An 18,911-nucleotide genomic window follows, 5' to 3' on the forward strand; every position below is an offset into this window, starting at 1 on the left:
TAGATAAGGCACCATTGCTAAAGAGCTCAATAAATCTGGTTATCTAGATTATCTGATTTAATAGATGACCTCTTTCTCACTGCTACTCTCCAATCCCTTTCCCATAGAGGTCCTTGATTCTGGCTGCCACCACTCCTCTACTTCTGCTACTCATCAAAATTTCAGCTCCAATCTCATTGAATCAACTTCTAATTCACATCTTTCATTACATATGCCTCTGTTCTTTTGGAAGTTTTTTCCATTCAGTTTTCCCCAATGAATAAAACCTCCTGATGTTTACAAAATACATCAGATTTATACACCAATGAATAGAACCTCCTGATGTTTACAGAATACACCAGACCTATTATAGGTCTGGGAGCTGTGTGTGTAATAATCATCCTAGTTAACACTACTGTTCAGTGTTGTTTTTTTTATAACTCTTTTGCAAAAACTTTTAAAATGGTAATTCCCAGAATCCCCCAAACTTGCCACCTTCAATCATTAACACCAACTAAGGGTACATAATTTCCCAGCTAGCTTAGATTGAAAATGCTAAATATACTGTGACTCCCTTAGTATTTTGATGTGCTTGGTACAAATTACTTGGTAAAAATAATTTCCTTTTGAGACATGTTAAAAAAAATGTGAAAGGAAAAGCCAGGGATGCAGAAAAAAAACATTTTCCTGTATTTAAATTGTAAGCATTAAAGTGGTTAGATGCAGGCGAACATCAGTTGATACAGGTGCTTCTTTGCAGTTAGCAACATCTACTATAAGCACATTTAAAAAGCACAGTAATTGACATTCATATGTATCTGGAGAGGAGCAAATTCAGATACAAAAGGCAGCACAAGATGACCATATAAGTAGAGCTGTAAGGCATGGTGGGATATTTTGAAAGCAGTATCTTGCTACATAGTGCTCCTTCATAAGCAAAAATGGAAACGATGATCATCCCTTCATGCTACATCTTCAAGATGCTGAAGCTCTCAGAAAACACTCAGGCTGGTCTTCATTTAAAATGTAAAACTATATGCAAATGCCAGTTTCTGTGGTTTAGTAGTTCTATGGGAAGTTTTCGGTATTGAGACCACATTATTACGTAATTAGAGTTTAATAAAAATAAGCAATTAAAACTACAAGTTTCGTAAGTCGCATGACTTACATCAACAGGGGTACTGGTACCTAAAAGGTTTACAAAAAAAAAAAAAAAAAGCCTGTTAACAATTAATTACACATATTATTTTTTTGATAACGTCACAACTGTAACATATAAGTGATAAACCAGAATACAAATGGCAAATTTGTTACTGTATGCTTGTTGGCTTTCGTAAGTTGTACGATTTACAAAACTTGTCGGGTTTTAATTGCTTATTTTATTAAACTCTTTAATGACATAGTAATGTGGTCTCAATACCAAAAACTTCCCATAGGTATAAAACTATAGTTTTTGTATAATAATATTGAATAAATCTCAATACTGTTCTATTCATGTTTTGTTTTTACATTTCCCTATTTACATAAGGTTAAAATGATCCTATTTGGCATAGTTTCATTTAGCACTCTAAATTAGGATTACATTATTACTAAACTTCTATCAGCAATTTTCCTCTCTCTCTCTCTCTCTCTCACTAGTCAGCATTCCAATATTCTCTAATCTTATATTTGTCTTCCTGAGGGTTTTTTTTTTTTTTCCTGGCATCGAACCTCTTCGTTAACCTATCCTCTTGCATTCTCTTTGACCATAAACCTTAGATTAGCTGTTCTCACACATTTTTGATTACTCCCAGTGTCAACGTCTTAATATCTTAATTTTTAATATCATGCTGCCATAAAACCAATGAACAGTAAATCAGTATACATATTTCACTGTGTATTTGTCTTGATGAGGCAAATTAAATTAAAGCTTCAAAATTTATATTGGCTTTTAAGTTTTTGCAGGCAAATTTGGCAATCCCTTAGCAACTTTTTGATTTTTTTTTCTAGGTATCTACCTGGATACTGAACGAATGAGGATGGGCTGACAATTTAGGATTTAGCTGACCAAATTGTATTCTTATTAGCTTAAACCAATAAGGTGATGGTACAGCATAACAGAATTTCATGCTGGCTGGGGCGTCGCCTGGTTAAACAAGGCTTCTGTTGTTTTCGCCAGGGAACCATGGCAAACACTGAAAATTCAGCTACTGGAACAAATCTTAAAACCCACCCAAACTCAACATCATTAGAGTTTAAGATCAGTACTATCAACATAAGAAGACTGAATGGCAAAGAAATGGAGCTAGCTGAGGAATTGGATAAGTACCAGATCGTCATAATAAGGGTGACTGAAACAAAAAAGGCAAAAATTGGTGAGATCTTTCTAAGCAATAAATACAAACTGTTATATTCAGGCAATGAAAATCAAGGAAAAGGAGTAGCGATAGTATTCAACACTAAATACAAGACATCTTCTGGAATGGCAGCAGTCTCAAGTAGAGTAGGCAAATATCAGAATGGGAAAATGGACAATGAGACTTCTGTAGAAACTTCTGTGGGACCATAGGCATGTCCCACAGATGTTTCTACTGGTACAGGACACTAGATTGTACAGAGGATTTGAAATTGGAAGTGATCACCATTTAGTCTTGAGCAGGATAAAATTGAATTTCATATTGAAAAGAAGAAGAAAGTTTTAAAGTGAATAAAAGTTAAGCAGCTGTCAGATATGACTGTAAACTGAAATACACAAACATTATTGAACTAAAAAAGAAAGAGTTTGAGAACAGGAACCAAACCTTGAAGATTCAGGGAAAGCCCTGAAGAAAACATTGATTTGATTCAGCCAGAAAGGCATGTAGATTATCCTCAAGGATAGAAAAATAAGAAGAACTACATGGTGAACACAGGAAGTTAAAGAAGTAGTGAAGGAAAAGAAGAAAGCACATCAAAATTTCTTGGCAAATAAGTCGGCTTGTGCTCTTAGAAAATACAGAGACAAATGTAAGAAAGCTAAACAAAAGTCATGGGAAGACTTTTTTAAGAACATAGAAAATAAATATCAAGAAGGTGGCAAGATATTTTGGAGGATGTTGAAGAAGCTCAGAAATGGAGGAAAAGTGCTGTAAAAGGAATTAGATATGATAAAGGTGAAAAGAAAACTGGAGAAAAAAATATCCTTGAAGTATGGAGTAATTACTTTGAAAAATTGCTAAATGAAACAATCAGTGACAGTACAGTGGTAAAAACTCAACAGGCATGCAGTCAGGGGCGAATTCTCTCTGCTTGCTATGCAAGCTCATTACTTGAGAAAAGAAGTAATATTTATTTGTTAATAAATGTGCATTTATAAGCATTCCATTTAGGATTTTATTTTTGTAGACAAAAGACTTCTTAAGCTTGCACGGCAATTTGAACTATGCGTTGTGTATCGAAGGCCGATGCTTGCTAGTCTAGTCAAAGCTATCACGGCTTGCCCGGTTGTGGGAGCTTCCAGGTCCTCGCTGCAGCACTGTGATTTCATGCGCACGTATAGCCAAATGTCTATGCATTTGGCTATGCGCGTCACGTCGTCTTAAACACAGGCTGTATTCAAATAGCTAAATTGAAAAAGATAGAATATCATTTGTAAAGTAAATGTTGTATTTGTATGATTAAATGTACATACATTTCTAAATATATAGTTTTAAATGGTCAGTAAATTCATTATATCGCTAATCGGACTTCAATCACACCTCTCACTCCCTGAATGATAACAAGAGCAACTGTGAATTTCAAGACCAGCATTCGCCCCTGCATGCAGTCAGGAATACATATCCATACTTGAAGTAGAAAAAGCCATCAAAGGCCTGAAATGTGGAAAGGCAGCTGGTGTAGATGATATTCGACCAGAAATGCTCAACTATGGAGGTATAAAAGTCTTACAGTGGCTGCACTGCATAGTTCAGAAGGCAGAGGGACAAATTCCAGATGATTGGAGTAGAGCTCTCATGGTATCCGTATATAAAAATGGAAATAAAACTGAATGTGAGAATTACAGAAGTATTTCTCTACTGAGTGTTCCTGGTAAGATTTATCCAAGTATACTTGAGAAACGGTTGAAAAGGATTGTGAAAGAGAAGCTTGGTGAAGAACAAGCTAGATTCAGGCCAAATAGAGGTTGTCAGAATCAGATTTTCATTTTGCTACAAATTGTTGAGAAATCATGGGAATGAGAGGAGATTTCCACATAGCTTTAAAGGAATGCGGAGAACTGACCAGGGCTTCTGACCTAATGTCCAGTCCTCACCTTCTAGTGGTGTACCCTGTTGGTTATCTACCTGGATACTGAACGAACGAGGATGGGCTGGCAATTTGGGATTTAGCCAACCAAATTGTATTCTTGTTGGTTTAAACCAATATACAAAATGATGGTACAACATGACAAAATTTCATGCCGGCTGGGGCGTTGCCCGGTTACACAAAGCCCCCATTGTTTTTGCCACATAGAACCAGGGCGAACAGTGAAAAGTCAGCTACTAAAACAAATCTGAAAGCACACCCCAATCCAACATCACCAGAGTTAAAGATTGTTACTATCAACATAAGAAGCCTGAACGACAAAGAAATGGAGCTAGCTGAGAAATTAGATAAGTACCAGATCGATGACTGAAACAAAAAAGACAAAAACTGGTGAGATCTTTCTGAGCAATAAATACAATATGTTATATTCAGGCAATGACAATCAAGGAAAAGAAGGAGCAATCATAATATTCAACACGAAATACGAGACTAATCTTCTTGACTGGCAGGCAGTCTCAAGTAGAGTGATGTGGGCAAATATGAAAATGGGGAACTGGACAATGAGACTTATTTGTGCCTATGGTCCCACAGATAGTTCTATCAAGGTAGAAGTGGAAGAATTTTTTGATGCTTTAGAAAAAAAAACTGACACAATAAAAAAGTAAAAGTTGGTCCTTGTTGGGGATCTAAATACCAGAGTAGGAAATGATTGTCAGACATACAAAAATATTTTGGGAAAATTTGAAGAAAAGAGCAAAGCTAATAACAATGGCAAATACCTGTTGGATTTATGCTCAGGACATGGACTGGTTATCACTAACACCGTGTTCCAACATTAAAATGTGCACAAATTGACATGGAGAGAAGAGACAAGGAATAAGAAAAGTCTCATTGACTTTGTTATTGTTGATAGTGATGTTTTCTCCCAAATGCAGGATACCAGAGTGTACAGAAGATTTGAAATTGGAAGTGATCACTATTTAGTCTTGAGCAGGATAAAACTGAATTTCATAATGAAAATAATAACATGTAAGAAAGTTTTAAAGCGAATAAAAGTTGAGCAGCTCTCAGATCTGAACTGCAGACTAAAATACACAAAGCTTATTGAAGAAAAAATGAAAAAGTTTGAGAACAGGAAACAAACCTTGGAGATTCAGTGGCAAACTGAAGAAAACCCTGATTGATTCAGCCAGAGAGGCATATAGTGAGGTTGTCTGCTAGGATATAAAAATCCATGGTGGACACAGGAAGTTAAAGAGGCAGTGAAGGAAAAGAAGAAGGCATATCAAAAGTTACTGGCAAATAAGTCAGCTTGTGCTCTTAGAGAATACAGAGACAAATATAAGAAAGCTAAACACTGTGTAAAACTAGCTAAACAAAAATCAGGGGAAGACTTTAAGAAGATAGAAAATAAATATCAAGAAGGTGGCAAAATACTCTGAAGGTTGTTGAAGAAGCTTAGAAATGGAGGAAAGAGTGCCGTTAAAGGACTTAGAGATGATAAAGGTGACATGAAAATGGGAGAAAAAGATATCCTTGAAGTATGGAGTAATTACTTTGAAAAATTGCAAAATGAAACAAGCAGTGATAGCACAGTGGTAAAAAAACACTCAACAGGCATACAGTCATGAATACATATCCATTCTTGACGTAGAAAAAGCCATCAAATGCTTGAAATGTGGAAAGGCAGCAGGGGTAGATGATATTTGTTAAGAAATGCTGAAGTATGGTGCTTATAAAAGTCTTACAGTGGTTGCACTGCATAGTTCAGGAAGCCCGGACAGAGGGACGAATTCCCAATGATTGGAGTGAAGCTCTCATAGTACCCATATATAAAAAGGGAAATAAAACTGCAAGTGAGAATTAAAGAGGTATTTCCCTACTGAGTGTTCCTGGTAAGATTTATGCAAGTATACTTGAGAAACGGTTGAGAAGAATTGTGGAAGAAAAGCTTGAAGAACAAGCTGGATTCAGGCCAAATAGAATCTGTGAGGATCAGATCTTCACTTTACGACAAATAATTGAGAAATCATGGGAATATAACAAAGATCTGTATTTAATTTTTGTCGATCTGGAAAAGGTATATGGCATGGTCCCATGAGAAAAGCTATTCAATATGCTACAGTTTGTGGTGTCAATGGGGCATTATATCAAGCAATGCTTAGTCTTTATTTGAGTTGTAAGTCAGCAGTTAGAATTGAAGGAAATACAGGAAGGTGGTTTAATGTTAAATCTGGTGAGACAAGGATGTACATTATTCCCTCTGTTATTCATTATCTATATGGATCACATTATGAAGGAAAGTGGTATTAAACATGATATCAGAATAGGAGATGTTAATGTCAGCTCTTTGCTCTATGTGGACTATGTTATACTTCTAAATAAATCCGCTACAAGTTTGCAAGATTCCCTTACTAAATCTTTATTCTTGTAGGGCTGTATATTCGTTTTTGGATAAGTTGGATTTTGGAGGTTTGGGTTTCGTGAGAACAATTAAAAAACAACAAAAAAATAGTAATCACCAAAGCTGATAAGGGAAGCTCCATTGTGGTACTCAATCAAAAAGACTACAAAGGTAAGCTAAATTCTTTAATACGAGACCGTACTATTTACCTCCCCATTGAATATAATCCGACCAACTCAGATCAGAACTATCCACAGACTCCTTAAGAAAGTCACTTCTTGGCCTATGGAAGTCACCAACAAACTTAAACCTTATAACTCTAGACCCCCCCGATTATATGGACTCCCAAAAATACATAAACAAAATGTGCCATTACGTCCCATAGTGGATGGCATTGATTCCCCCACATATAAATTAGCCAAACATTTAGCCAAAACGCTCACACAGTACACTGGCAACACACCATCACACATAAAAAACTCGGCCCACTTTAAAGCCAGTATAGAAAACCTCACACTCCAACACACTGACATAATGGTCAGTTTTGACGTCTCCTCCCTATTCACTAATGTCCCACTCAAAGAAACCTTTGAGCTCATCCAAGCCAAGTTTCCTCCCGATATCTCAGCCCTATTTCAGTTCACAATGAACTCAGGCTATTTCGTTTGGCAAGGAAAGTTCTACAAACAGATAGAGGGGACAGCCATGGGTTCACCACTTTCCCCACCCTTGGCCAATTTCTTTATGGAGACATTTGAAGAGAAAGCCTTAAACTCCGCCCCACAAAAACCCACTATTTGGCTTCGTTATGTGGATGATGTGTTTGCTATTTGGCCACATGGCTCAGATACACTCCACTCCTTCCTAGCACACTTAAACAACCAACATCCCAGAGTCCAGTTCACCTTAGAAAAAGAGGAAAACAACACCCTCCCCTTCCTAGACACTTTAATCACCCGCCAGCTTGATGGAACTTTGGTTTTCTCTGTTTACAGAAAACCCACCCACACTGGCAGATACATTCACCAGCAATCCCACCACCCCCCTCACAACAATATGGGGTGATAAAAACACTATATAACAGGGCAAAATTAATCTGCTCAGATGACAAGGCCCTGACTATGGAACTAAACCACATCCTCAACACTTTCTTAGCCAATGGCTACAACCCCCAAAAAATCCAAAAAATACTGAAACCTATAAACCACAACCCCCCTCCCCCCCCTCCACAATAAAGACTACACCAAGTCTATCACTATCCCCTACATCCAGGGCACCTCTGAAAAAATAACTAATATCCTCAAAAAATATGACCTTACTTCCTGTTACAGACCATATAAAAAGTTGGCATCCCTTATCTGCTCTACCAAAGACCAACCACTTCCCCTAGACCTACCTGGTGTATACCAGGTCCCTTGCAGCTGCAAATTGTCCTACTTTGGCCAAACAGGCAGAACAACAAATATCAGGATTTCAGAACACCAAGACTACATCCGGTTTCACCAGTACAGCCGCTCTGGGCTGGCAGACCATGCCCTAGATACCCACCATAAAATTCGTTGGATGAAGACAAAAATAATCCATCGCAGCAAGTTTAAATATGAAAGACTATTCAAAGAATCTTCAGCAGCTCTAAAAAACGTTCCTAACCTCAACAAATTTGGGTGCATGAAACTGCCCCAAATTTGGGAGACTTTCATTTTGAGAACTTCAGCCCAACTGCCAAGACTACCAAATTAGCCTGCAAGAGGGCACCATTAGGACTTTAGGAACAAAATTAGTTCTTATTTTCTTCCTCATTTGCTTTGTTAGTTCCTTAGTGCACATACCATATCTTTATGTTCCCGAAGATGGCAGTGTGACATTGCCGAAATATAGAAGTGATTCATTAAAGTTATCTTTAATTAATTTACTTTATATGCGTTGTCAATTCCGTAAATTAATTACCAGTTATGTCTAACCAACGTATAAGTCTTACTACTAGTATTATTTAATTTATATATCTATGATATAATTCATGGTGTGAAAGGAGGTTTTTTTTTGCTGATGATCTTAAATTAATAAGCGCAATGTCAGGAAGTCCTGATGTGATGTTATAAGAGAATTTGAGTAGATTGTAATATAAATTGAAAGCCAATTGGCTATTTTTCTGGCATCCTTAATAATAATTAAGGGGATACAAATCCCTTGTTGTTCGACTGCCAGTAAGCAAAACTCTAAGATTGAGTACTACGAATCTATGAGTTTCATATATACCGGAAAACTATTGGTGAATCCAAGTGTAAATGACCACTTGGTAGTAAAACACCAAGGCAACTCGACGCAAAGGTGGACAAGCTCCCTCACTGTCCTTGATATTTTCTCATAATGTAAAAACACAGCACCTAGGGGATGTAATACTGTAATTACATTATGAGGAGAGGTCACTACCCAGACTGGTTTCAGATAACTTAAACCTTGTTATCTTCCAGGTATACCTACTCACTAAGAAGACCTTAAAAAAGGTTGAAACTGGTCTGGGTAGTGACCTCTCCTCATAATGTAATTACAGTATTACATCCCCTAGGAGCTGTGTTTTTACATTATGAGAAAATATCAAGGATAGTGATGGAGCTTGCTCCACCTTTGCTTCGAGTTACCTTGGTGTTATACTACCAAGTGGTCATTTACACTTGGATTCTCCAATAGTTTTTTGGTATATATGAAACTCATAGATTCGTAGTTCTCGATCTTAGAGGTTTTGCTTACTGGCAGTCGAACAACAAGGGATTTGTATCCCCTTGATTAGAATTTGAGTAGGTTTGTGCTTGGGGCTGAAAAATGGGGATGTCGTTTCAGTGTTCCTGAGTATAAAGTTATGCACTTTGGTCAGATAAGATAGAATGAGGTTAACCATATTAAAGGAATTTTGCTTCAGGAGATAGAGGAGATCAGAAATATGGAGATGATTTTGGATAGAACTGAAGTTCAGGGATACACTGCAAAATTTGTGAGGATTACCCAGAAACTTGTGGAGAATGCTGATGTACAGATAAGGAGGTGATAGTTCCACTGTGTAAGACATTGATTTGGCCTCATTTGGATTTCTGTGCACAGATCTTTTCACCTGGCTTTATTGGTGATAAGGAAACGTTAAAAAGAGTGCAGAGGGGATTAATAAAATAGTGTCTCTGGATTCTGGAAGATTGTGCATGAGGACAGATTGAGAGAATGTTGTCTTCCAAGCTTGGTGGATAGGAGGGATGATATAATTAAAATGTACAAGTTGGCGAGAGTGGCGTATCAATTAGATATAGAGAAGTTATTGCATTGGATAATATATTGTCATATATTGGATAATATATGACAATGACAGGCTTTTGAGCTAAGCACGTGAGGGAAGATGGGATAATAAATGATGCGAGAATGAGAAGTTATTCCTAGAAACTGTAGATAGGTCATGGGAGTATGGAAGTGAAATGGAGATTTTTTTTGCTTGGTAGATGGTGAATCAGTGGAATGTATATTAGTGGAGTGGGTGGTAAGCACTCCAACAATGAATGTATTCAAAGTAAGCTATGAAAATTGTTGTGGTCTGTGACTTCTTGTAATGAGTTGTCTGATTCAAATTATTGCTTGCAAGCAATACTAATAATAATTAGCCTCCCAATATGGGGCAGATAAACTGTATGCTATGTTGATGGATCAGTACTCCAAGAATTTGATGAAACTAGTGATTTGGGTATGTTGGTGGCTGGCGTGTGCGTTTGAGTTCACCAGGCATATTGCAAAAGTGAGAAAAAAACACGAGCTAATAAGATTCGTTTGTTATTGAAGGACACACTAACAACCAGAAATAAAGAAGTTATCAGTCCTGCAAGGTTTTGATTACGGCAACAAATAGATTACTTTGCATGTCTGGTTACTTGGGTTTCTTGTGAAATGAGGAAGTAGGGAAGATCTAGAGGAGAGAGACTGGCTTAGTGAATGATCTGTTAAATACTATCTAGGAAGATAGATGAAGGGTTTGTGGGTTGCAGAAGCTGATTTATAGATAGAACAGAGGTAACTGATTTGTTTAGAACTGGTACTAAAAAACTAAATGTTTTATGAATGATATAGAGGAAAATTTTTGTAATAATATAGTTTGCAGGGGTGTGAGGACTAGATTTTTTGCTTTGTTGATAAATGCATTTGTGGAAATTCCCATGTAATAATGGAGATTCCTGTGCATTAATAACAGTAATAGTATTCTTTTTATTCACACTGCATTTTTTATTGTTTAAGCTTTTAATAATCATATAAGTTGCGTTAATATTAATTCTTTGTTTTATAGACTTTGCATAAAATTTTCCATATACTGTAATTGAAAATAATTACTGCTTGCTTGTGTTTCTTAGATGCTGGTAAAATGTTTTTTTAATGTTTGCAGTTCATTCTGTGAAATTTACAGCTGTAATTTTTTTTTTTTTTTCTCTTTGCTAATAGGCACTTAAAGCTGCTGAAGATCTTCGATATCCAGTATTAGTGCGCACAGCTTATGCTTTGGGAGGATTAGGCTCTGGTTTTGCAAATACACCTGAACAGTTAAAAATGATTGTCTCACAGGCATTAGTAAGATCTCCTCAGGTTTTATTAGACAAAAGTTTAAAAGGATGGAAAGAAGTGGAATATGAAGTTGTTCGTGATGCTTTTGATAACTGCATAACAGTAAGTTTATTAAATAGTGTGTATTCTAATAGTCTGCATAACCGCAGACTACTACTACTACTAGCAAAATAGCTTGAAATATAGAAATGAATGCAAAAAGTGATTTGCAGTATTTTTTTTTTTTTTTTTTAAATATCTCAGATGCCCCTGATCAGAAGGCTTTCAAAAATGAAAATATTGGGAAAGTATTATTTGCATTAACTTTCTGTATTTTAGTAGGCTTATTGTTGTTTTGTCTGTTGTCATCAGGGAAATACAAAATAGTTACTTAAACTGCTAGTATATATAACAGGCTAATTTTTTTTTTATTCTTAACCATTGTGCAATTTATTCATGTACACAATTGTAGTATTAGCTTGTTTCAGCTCACAGATTTTAACACTTCCAAATTTAGTTTAAAGTGCCAAATATACATAATAAATGATACATGCATTAGTATGTCTAATCAAGCTTGGTATCTTATCATTTCTGTTGTGGATGAAGCAAGCAGTTTGAGCAGCACATCTGAATAAAGAGAGAAGAGTCATTCCACAATGATTTTCTTTATTCATATGTGTTGCAAATCCTTTTCTAGGATTTTGCTTCTCTTTATTGTTTATGCTCTTTCAAAAAGTGGTCATCAAATTCCTGCCATGTACCCTTAAGGGTGTGTAGAGGATATGATAGTACTACATAAAAAATTACTAACTTCCTATCTACAATTTTCCTCCAAATCAGTCTGTTACTTGTCAAAACTCCAACATTATCAGATCTTATATTTCTATTGTCTAAGGCACTTTTTACCATATCAATCCACCTCTTGGTCTTCCTTTCGGTTTAAGCTTTTAATCTTTCCTGATCTTTCCTCACCCATTCTGTTTAAGTGACCATACACCTGAGATTAGTTCTGCTAACGCATTCCTGGATGCTAACAATATCAAGTTCTTTCCTAATATCCTCATTTTTAATATGATATTGCCATTGATGCCATCTGTTCATGCCTCTAATCTTTCTCAGGGCTCTCATATCTGCAGTCTATAGTCTTTGGTCAAGTGTTTTACTTCTGACCCAGCTCTCAGATCCATAAGTTAAAACTGGTTTGAACACTGTCCTATATACAGCTAATTTAGTGTTCCAACTAATTTCTCTCTTATTCCATATGAATTTATTCACTTGACTTCCTACCATACCAGCTTTGTTGATTCTGTTGTCTATTTCCATATTTAATTTACCATCTTCACTAAAAATCGTGCCTAAGTAGCTGAAATGTTTTACTTGTTCCACAGGTTCTCCATTCACAACGCAGCTGACATTGTCAATGATTCTGCCTATTTTCACTGTCTTTGTCTTTTTATTGCTGACCTTCATACCATATTTATTACAACAGTTATTCAATTTAGTCCGGAAATCTTGCAGACATAGCAGATTTATTTAGAAGTATAACATCGTCCGCATAAAGCAAAGAGCTGACATTAACATCTCCAATTTTGATATCATGTTTAATACCACTTTCCTTCATAATGTGATCCATATAGATAATAAACAACAGAGGGGATTATGTACATCCTTGTCTCACACCAGATTTAACATTAAACCACCTTCCTGTATTTCCTTCAATTCTAACTGTTGACTTACAACTCAAATAAAGACTAAGTATTGTTTGATATAATGCCCCATTGACATCATATAACTGTAGCGTACCGAATAGCTTCTCTCTTGGCACCTTGTCATATGCCTTTTGCAGATCGAAAACTTAAATATAGGTCTTTGTTAGTACAGATCTATACAGATCTCAAAAAGTGGTGTTACTTGCAAATACATAGTATTTACAGGGAAAAATTGTCTTATGTCTGAATTAGTCTTTTAATGGTATATTTGTGAATAGAGGCTATCTCAAAACTGACCATGATGTTAGTGTCTTTAAGGATAGAAGGATAGAGTCTGAACAAGATTTGAAGTGCAGAGTTTTTAACACATGAAGTGTGGCCTGCAATGAGAGAGAACTCTTGGGCTAAGTGTTTTGTCACTTTATGTGTAGGGAAAGGAAACTAGGTATGTCTGTTATGGGTCTCAAGGAATGTGTTCTGTTTGTGCATTTTTGGTAGTCTATAAATCAAGGGAGGGTGAGAGCTGGATTATACGATTTAAGTTTTTGAATATAATAAAATTAGTTTAATCCTTTATCCAAGTGTGAGCAAACAAAGTTTCCGCCTGAAAGTATCTTCAGGACTGGGGTAAGGTGGTATAGGTAGAGATGACCTGCTAATGCTTCTGCCTGGTATCTCCACTTGGGCCTGGCTCCCACTGAAGAGACCTCAATAAAGGTCGAAACTAGTCTGGGTAGTGGCCCTTTCCTTAATGCATTAAGGAAAGGGCTTGCTCCACCATTGCAACAAGTTGCCCTGGTGTTGTACCACCTTACCCCCAGTCCTGAAGATACTTTCAGGTGCAAACTTTGTTTGCTCACACTTGGGTAAAGGATTAAACTAATTTTATTATACTCTAACCAAGTGAAAAATAAACTTTCAACATCTTTCTCTAAATCCAGAGTAATTTATTAAAAAAGGGTGGCACACCATTTGGCAACTCCTATAGGTAGAGATGACCTGCTAATGCTTCTGCCCGGTATCTCCACTTGGGCCTGGCTCCCACTGAAGAGACCTCAATAAAGGTCGAAACTAGTCTGGGTAGTGGCCCTTTCCTTAATGCATAACATTAAGGAAAGTTGCATTATGAGAGATACTGAGATAGGAGTGTTGGTAGCTTGCTCCACCTTTGCAACAAGTTGTCCTAGTGTTGTACTACCTTACCCCAGTCCTGAAGATACTTTCAGGCACAAACTTTGTTTGCTCACACTTGGATAAAGGATTAAACTAATTTTATTATACTCTAACCAAGTGAAAAATAAACTTTCAACAATAAGTTTTTGAATGGTTTCAGGAGGACAGGATGTAACTTTTTATAATGATTTTTTCTTGGAGTACATTTTTTGTCTGAGCATGGTCAGTGTCAATTAAGCAGTAAGTAGATTGATCTCTGAATTAGATCAACATTTTGTGATCATATTCAGACCGATCAAGCACTACCATAGCATCATCCACATTAGTGGTGGTGATATTTTGGTTTTGAAATTGCTTTTTTAGTATGGCTAGCTTTTTTTTTTTTATTTTGGTTTAACCAATAAGAATGCAATTTGGTCGGCTAAATCCCAAATTGCCAGCCCATCCTCGTTCGTTCAGTATCCAAGTAGATACCCAACAGGATGCACCACGAGAAGGTGAGGATTGGACATTAGGTCAGAAGCCCTGGTCGGTTCTCCGCATTCCTTTAAAGGCTATGTGGAGGTCTCTTCTCAGTTATACAGCTTTGACCCTTAAGCACCCCCCATGATATCAAAATTGGAGATGTTAATGTCAGCTCTTTGCTCTATGCGGACGATGTTATACTTCTAAATAAATCCGCTACAAGTCTGCAAGAACTGTTGTAATAGATATGGTATGAAGGTCAGCAATAAAAAGACAGACAATGAAAATAGGCAGAATCATTGAAAATGTCAACTGTGTTGTGAATGGAGAACCTGTGGAACAAGTAAAACATTTCAGCTACTTAGGCATGATTTTTAGTGAAGATGGTAAATTAAATATGGAAATAGACAACAGAATCAACAAAGCTGGTATGGTGGGAAGTCAATTGAATAAATTCATATGGAATAAGAGAGAAATTAGTCAGAACATTAAATTAGCTGTATACAAGACAGTGTTCAAACCAGTTTTAACTTATGGATCTGAGAGCTGGGTCAGAAGTAAAACACTTGACCAAAGACTAGAGACCGCAGATATGAGAGTCCTGAGAAAGATTATAGGTGTTAACAGATGGCATCAATGGCAATATCATATTAAAAACGAGGATATTAGGAAAGAACTTGACATTGTCAGCATCCAAGGAATGTGTTAGCAGAGCTAATCTCAGGTGGTATGGGTCACTTAAACAGAATGGGCGAAGAAAGATTAGCAAAACAAGTGTTCTCTGCCAGGTTGGTAGCAAAACGACCCAGAGGAAGACCAAGATATAGATGGATTGATACGGTACAAAGTGCCTTAGAAGATAGAAATATAAGATCTGATAATGTTGGAGTCTTGACAAGTAGCAGACTGATTTGGAGGAAAATTGTAGATAGGAAGTTAGTAATGATGTAATTTTTTCATGTAGTACTATCATATCCTGTACACCCCTTGAGGGTACATGGCAGGAATTTGATGATGATGTATGGCTAGCTCTGCATAGAATAAATTTTATTTTCAACACTTCTTGCCAATTTTAGAATGTTGGTTATATCCAGCCAAATATTATTGGCAGTGTGCATAGGAAATGATACAGATGACTCTTTTCACCATTATTTGAGAATGAACAGTTACTTAGGAGCTGTAGTGGCTGAATTGGAGGATTGTGATAGCTTCTTTCTTTAACTGAATGGATGATAGGTTGATCAGTCTGGTCTGTTGGCAAATGAGGATTCTGTATTTTCCTTGGGAAGATTGTTGAATTTATGTATATTGTGGCTTCTGCTTTTTAAATTCCTTTTGTGCTGAAGTGTTGGAGATCTTCAAAAGAATTGTCCAAAGCTTCATCTTGAGTGAGGTCACAAAACTCATTCTTTAGCACTTGAATAGCGTCATAGGTGTCAACCAACGTGGCACGTGTGGTATTTGACACTTACTGAAGTGATGTGCCTTATGTCACTTCCGTTACGATCCCTAATCTGATATGCGTATACTTAGATAATTGCATCATCATCCATTTCCTGATATATACCAAAAGAGGTGTTCAGGTTACTATGACAGCACTACTGTCATAGTAACATGAACAACCTGGCAGAATCTATTCTCACATTCAGCTTTATTCCCCTTTTTTATAGATGGATACTTACTTTCCTGCCAACCTGTTGTTTTGGTGTTCAGATTACTATGACAGCATTACATGATTAAGTTTATATTATTATTAATCTCTAATCCATAGTTTTCCTCCAAATTAGTCTATTACTTGGCAGCAGTCCAATATTATATCTAACATTTTGTGCTTCTAAGTGACTTCTTACTGAATCAATGCACCTAGACCTTGTTTTCCTTTGGGTCTCTTTCCTGCCAACCTGGCAGAGAACACTTGTTTTGCTAATCTTTCCTCTTCCATTCTTCTGTTTAAGTGACTATACTACCTGAGATTAGCTCTGTTAACATGTGTCATGTTCTTTCCTAATGCCCTCATTTTTTATGCGATTCTGCCACTGATGCCATATATTCACTCCCCTAATTTTTCTCAGGACTCTCATATATCTGTATTCTCTAGTCTTTGGTCAAGTGTTTTATTTCTATCTCAGATTCATAAGTTAAAATTGGTTTGAACACAGTCTTGTATTTGTACATTGAAGGAGCCTCCTCGTGGATTGTGTTATATACAAAAGTGATCACTCAGAAATCACAATCGGGCGTACCCTGGGCGACGTTGGCTAATCCTTCAGCTACCGGAACAATCATGCGAACTATAAATCAGCCTTCTTCAAGGCTAGCTTTTAAGACAACTTCAATAAATATTGAAGGACTGTCATCCAAAAAGGAAGCTTTATTAGCAGACATGTGTGATGCACGCAAATGTGATGTTTTAGTTATCCAGGAGACACATCGAGGGGTAAAAAGCAGTAGACCAAAAATTCATGGCATGAAATTAGTTGCTGAGAGACCACACGAGCAATACGGTAGTGTTATATTTGCTAAACCAGACTTGGATATTAAATCTATACATATGACATCCCATATTAATATAGAGATATTAACCATCGAGATCAAGTCCTGCACAATCACATCGGTATATAAGCCACCTAATGAAGATTTTGTCTTCAAAGAATCTACCAACTTTAATGCCCAGAAGGTTAAAATAATACTCTGAGACTTTAATTGTCAGAGTTTAACATTGGGCTACAAAATGACTGACAGGAATGGTGCTGAGCTGGAAAATTGGGCTGAGAGAGGAGGACTGAAGCTGATCCACGATTCTAAGTTAAGACCATCATTCAATAGTGGAAGGTGGAGAAGAGGATAAAATCCAGATAACATCTTTATCAATGAACAAGTAGCTGTGCAAGCGACGAAGATAGTAGAAGAGCCGATACCAAGAACTCAGCAGAGACCTGTTACTTGTGAAGTCAGAGCCGTTATCAATCCAGAGATAGTACCTTTTAAGCGACGGTTTAATTTTAAAAAAGCAAGATGGGACGGATTTGCGAAGAAACTTGATCAAACAGTAAACACTCTTGAAGCAGATCCAAGTAACTATGAAGAGTTCGTGAATACCATCAAAATAGTATCTCGGCGGCACATACCATGAGGGTGCAGAACTCAATATATCGCTAGGCTTAATGAAGACCAGACGGAACAACTAAAAGAATATAAAATCAGATATGTCAGGGATCCTTTCGCTGTAGACACAATTGAGGCAAGCAGAAAACTGATGGACAAACTCACAAATGGTAGAAAGCAGAGATGGATGAAGCTACTGCAGGATTTGGATATGAAACAGAACAGCAGACGAGCATGGAAACTGGTGAAGAATTTAAGCAACGATCCAACTAAAACTCCAATTTACGTAACAAAGGTCACGCCAAACCAGATCGCTCACCAGCTATTATTGAATGGCAAGACAGACAAGAAGATAATGAAAACCAATCTTACGTGCATTAAAGAAGCTGAGACTAATTCATTAGCCTCTCCGTTATCCGAAGAAGAACTAAGAAAAGCTATATGTCACCTGAAAGAGAATAGAGCTGCTGGCCCAGACGACATTCAGACAGAACAGATAAAGCGTTTCAGTCCGGTAACCATCCAATGGCTGGTGAAATTGATGAATAGGTGTGTAGAATCTCTTCAGTTGCCCAAATTATGGAGAAAAGCTCAAGTGGTTGCTTTACTTAAACCAGGAAAGGAACCTACAGAGTCGAAGAATTTTTGCCCTGTATCTCTCCTCTGCCACTTGTATAAAGTTTTTGAACGAATGATTCTGGAAAGAATAGCAGCAAACATTGACAAGAAACTTATACCTGAGCAAGCGGGTTTCCGTCTGGAAAATCCTGCTGTGGCCAAATTCTGAATCTTATGCAGCACATCGAAGATGGTTACGAGAAGAAGCTTGTGACTGGAGCAGCTTTTATCGATCTTTCAGCAGCATATGACACTATTAATCACAAGAAACTGTTGGTCAAGCTGTACCAAATAACAAAAGATTTTCACCTCATAAATGTAGTTAAAACCATGCTCCAGAATCGACGATTCAGGGAAAGAAGAGCAGATGGAGAAATCAGAAGAATGGTTTACCTCAAGGAAGTGTATTGGCCCCGATGCTCTACAATACTTATACTAATGATCAGCCAACCCACCCACAAGTGAGGAGGTTTATCTATGCTGAAGGAGTTTTGAAGAAGTTGAGAAGAGGTTGACAGAAGCCTTAGAAATACTCTAAGGCTTCTGCCAGTTACTATGAGACCAATTGCCCGAAGCCTTAAAATACAAGACTCAGGTATATGCTTTCCATCTGCGCAACAGGGAAGCAA

The 18,911-nt window shown here is 37.0% G+C and overlaps 1 protein-coding gene across 1 annotated transcript in view; it reads left to right on the top strand.

Moving 5' to 3' along the window:
- The window catches only part of r (carbamoyl-phosphate synthetase 2, aspartate transcarbamylase, and dihydroorotase rudimentary), a 489,668-nt gene that overhangs the window by 168,862 nt on the left and 301,895 nt on the right, over positions 1 to 18,911 (top strand). The window contains exon 13 of the mRNA XM_090390424.1: positions 11,114 to 11,335. Within this exon, the coding sequence (XP_090246550.1) occupies positions 11,114 to 11,335 (222 nt within the window). The remainder of the gene's footprint in view (positions 1 to 11,113; positions 11,336 to 18,911) is intronic.

This window comes from Typopeltis vanoorti, chromosome 3 (genome assembly GCF_054136105.1).
Source record: "Typopeltis vanoorti isolate ZY-2024b chromosome 3, IOZ_Tvanoo_1.0, whole genome shotgun sequence".
NCBI lineage: Eukaryota > Metazoa > Arthropoda > Arachnida > Uropygi > Thelyphonidae > Typopeltis > Typopeltis vanoorti.